The following is a 4,145-nucleotide window of genomic DNA, read 5'->3' as shown; positions in this document are numbered from 1 at the left end:
ATGGGATAAATTCTGAAAATTTGGACACAACTTCTTCAAAGTGGGTAGAGATGGATGACCCAAATGACAGTGAATTTCAAGCGGAATCAAGGTGGAGGAACATGCAACAGGTTTCGACACTTTCGATGAGGGGGTTTCTAGTGTATACAGACCGCCAGACTCATGTCCTTTACCAATAGTTTTCCCCGTCATAAGATTCTGAAAAAAGTAATATTCAGGAAAGAATGAGACAAAGCACTTGAGAGCTTTTGTAATTTTATTGACTGAGAATAGATTAAACGAAAAATTAGGTAAGCATAAGACTGAATATAAGGGGATAGATGACACAGGAATTGCTATACCAGAACCCACAACTAAAACACATGACCCATCAGCCAAAGTAACATTCGGATGATCTTTGTTAGGATTAAAAGAGGAGAGAATACCTTTATTACCGGTTATATGATCTGTTGCACCGGAATCGATGACTCATTTGTTAGAAGATGACACAAGACATGTAGTAGATTTACCTGAGTGATTAATAGAAGGAGGATTGGTACTAGAAGATGGGTTAATAGATTTTTGTGAGGTCTGGAACTCAGTAAAACGGGCAAAGTCATCAGCAGAGATAAGTATGGATTTGTCAGAGGCACATAATTGTTTTTCTGAGTTGCGAAATTTGCAAACGGGGGCTGCTGTTGAGGTCTACCATGAAGGTCCCAACACGTACGTATGGTATGGCCTGGTTTCTTACAGTGATAACAGATTCGCTGATTTGAGTTGTATTGTCCATGACCAGCAATCCCACCAGTCCCATTTTTGCCACTGTTTTTACCATTATGACCAGCTCCACTTCGACTCACGAGAGCACTAGTAACAGTAGAAGTAGACAAAGATCCTTCGGTTCTCAACACTCGTGTGAAAGTTTCATTGAGGGAAACAATCTCTGGGTTAGAGAGAATTTGTATTCGAGCAGCATCAAACTCAATTGGTAATCCTACAAGAAAACTCATTACAACCATTTGTTCCCGTTGAGACTGTTGAATCTTTGCATCAGTACTAAAAGGAAGGAGAGAATTCAATTTCTCATATACACGTTTAAAATTCATAAAATATTCTGTAAGAGATCTCTGCTGTTTTTCCGGACGATAAAATTCCTTGCAAATATCATATATATGATTTAAATTACCCTTACCAGAATACAAGAAAGCCAAATAATTCATAAGATCTTTAATAAACTCACAATGATTGATGAGACTGACTATCTCATTATCAATAGAGTTTCGGATCTGCAAAAATATTTTTGCATCTTCCCTTAGCCAAACCTTCTTTTCTTTCCCATCAACGGGTGGGTCATCAGTGAGATAATCATCTCTATCGATGCTGCGCAGATATATCCGAATAGTTTTACTCTAATCTAAAAAATTTTTTCCACTCAATTTGTGTTCAGTAATTTTTTATGTTATTAGTAATTTTTGATGTTGTAGGAATAACATAAAAAATTACTGTTTTCATCTCTCTACTACTGCCTTTCATATCTGCCATTATAATTCACACAAGAAAGATCTAAAAGTGACTCAATAAGATCACGTCAAAAGACAAACTGATAATAGAGTTGAAGATATGTGATCTGATATTATGGAAAGATTTGATATTTTAAATATTAGAAAAAATTAGATTTGATTGATTATAGTATCATATGATTATAGTATCATATATTAATTAAGTAATAGATTGATTTAGATTAGCAAATTGCAATGATATGATAGGGAAAAGAAAGGGCAGCCGTGACTATGTCGCTTTATAATCTTTGGACGATGCAAATGCTATAAGCAATCTTTTGTTTGTGTTTGAATCATGAGAATAAGCGCGCATACGTAGAGAGCACAAATATATGATAACGAGTTATAAAGAAGAATGTAAACAAACATCCAAGAGAAATGGTACTCTTTTCCCATTGTGCATTACAATGGCTGAATGGGAGAGTCAGGGGTAGAGATTGTGGGGCAACAATTTTAGTACTTGCAAGTTGGAAAAGCAAAATCTTGCACCTGCTTGCTGATTTTGATGATGCTATACTAGACTCAGCAAAGAGAACCTATGGTGAGGTGGGGCTCTCTCCCTTGGAAGAAACTCTGATACTTAATTTAGTATTTATAATGTAAAGAGGAAGAATGAGTAGGAGATGAGATAGAATTAGTGTGATGTAACCTTTTTTTTTTTTTTTTTAAAAAGATATCTTTTATTCATGATAACTTCCTTTCTTTATTACTTTCCAGGTTGTGGTTCATGTGACCACCGTCTGAGACCTCGAGGCTGAGGTCTCACTTGCTATATATTAGGCTGGTAACTCATCGGCCACTTCTAAATTTATCCTGACACTCTTTAATGCACGATGACACTTATCAAAGCATAAGGTACCTTTAGATAATGTCCACTTATTCCATTTGTTTATTATTCTTTTCCGATTCACAAGTCAGTAACAAATGCACACTTGTGACATAACCAAAAGGATTACAGTGAATCACATTTAAGTCGTCTCGAAAGCTAATAATGGCAACATACACCAGATATTACAAAATAAAATGCCACTTCTTACAGTTGCCGAAACTTAACAGACCAGAATTCGGTAGAATCATAAGATAACAGCATCACAAAACACAGTTCAAACACAACTCGTCCTCTGACTATATATAGAAGACGTAATTTATAGACAACTATTACATTAGTCAACGATCACAACAGATCAACAATTGGGCCTCAATCTTCCAATTGGTATTCTCTAGTAGCAAGGCGGGGGCTTAGTTAATTAAGCGATTCTGCAGGAAAGGTGCATTAACATTCTCGTCAGAGCAGTAGAGACATGGATGCGGGGGGCGTTCTATTTTAGCTCTATATTTCTCGGCGAACAATTCTATTTTAGCTCTACATTTCTCGACGAGCAATTTATAGCTGATCGGACCAGGTTCCTCTTTCACCGATTCAGAAAGTACAGCAGTAAACACACCATGAGGACGACGAACACCCCGAATATCTAACGATGACTCATCGAACTGGCATGCACTGATAAGAATGCCTTTGTCGTCTAACTGATCAACGGGCTGGTGTGAAGCATTAACTTGGGCATGGTGATCAGCTTGCCCCCGGAACTTGATGCTGACATCGTTTCCATAAATGTGCCTCAAGTGTCTGCCAATGTCTGGACTGTTTAAGCCATTCCTAGATTCCAAATACCGCACAATTGCCGTCATGGGCATTAGTCTGGGTTTGTAAAGTGGGTTGTAGTCGTAAGCCCTTGGGGTATAGCAAACATGTGGAGGAAAGCCAGGTCCAACTTGCTCCTTCAACATTTCAATTAGCCCCCCACTGTTGCAGGAGTCTGCTATTATAGTCAAGTGAGCACCTTGTGGTATGCGATTTACCATTGCTCGAAAGTCCACACCTGTTTTGAAAAAAGTAATATCGAGGTTAGTTAATAGAGCAGCAAGTTCCGATCTGATTGTTCTTAGCTCTTAATATTTAGGAATGCTGAAGAAATAAACAAGATATTTGTGGCTTTGGCATGGGTATTATGGCAGGTCGTCAGCCTGCGCAATAATAATAATAAAAATGGAACCTAGCTACCACTAAAAGCAGTCAATAATTAATCCTAGGTACTGGAGCAGGGACTCTAGGTGTGCAATGGGTTACTTGATTCACCCTGTTCCCGAAGAGTTTGCTTAACCCGATATACCAGAATTAATTAATTGACAAAAATTACTAAATAGTAGACAGTGGCAAGTAGGGTCGTCTCCTCAGGGACTGAAGATATCTGTCTCTTTCAAAGTCCAATTGATAAAGGGGAATTTCACCGGAATGCAACTAAAAACAATTAAACAGTTTAACTAAAAATGAATAAATAACTAGCGCAAATATAGCAGGAATTTAATCAGGAATAAATAAATTCTAGCCAAGGATACAACTACTCAGGCACAGTCCATTAATCACCCCTAACCAATTTTTCCTTAATTTATAGGTGACCAAGGTACGACCATTAATCACCCCTAACCAGAAAAGTACTCCTAGGTACGACCATAGGAATTAATTTTCTAATTGCATTAATAACTAGAAAAACCTACCCCTAATCAATAACACGCTACGAGGGTTATTTAAATTAGATTGCACAT

General features: G+C 37.5%; 1 protein-coding gene across 1 annotated transcript; it reads right to left on the bottom strand.

The window, feature by feature from the left end:
* Positions 1 to 2,780: 2,780 nt before the first annotated feature.
* LOC113735579 (metacaspase-9-like) lies at positions 2,781 to 3,404 on the bottom strand. The gene has a single exon (XM_027262575.2). The coding sequence runs from the start codon at positions 3,402 to 3,404 to the stop codon at positions 2,781 to 2,783; it is 624 nt and encodes a 207-aa protein (XP_027118376.2).
* Positions 3,405 to 4,145: the final 741 nt, after the last annotated feature.

This window comes from Coffea arabica, chromosome 3c (genome assembly GCF_036785885.1).
Source record: "Coffea arabica cultivar ET-39 chromosome 3c, Coffea Arabica ET-39 HiFi, whole genome shotgun sequence".
NCBI classification, from domain to species: domain Eukaryota; kingdom Viridiplantae; phylum Streptophyta; class Magnoliopsida; order Gentianales; family Rubiaceae; genus Coffea; species Coffea arabica.
This window is presented reverse-complemented; position numbering and strand designations above follow the sequence as displayed.

Bases quoted from the DNA above. Each gene is read 5' to 3' on its own strand.
- LOC113735579 (XM_027262575.2), bottom strand. From the start codon at position 3,404: ATGGTAAATCGCATACCACAAGGTGCTCACTTGACTATAATAGCAGAC.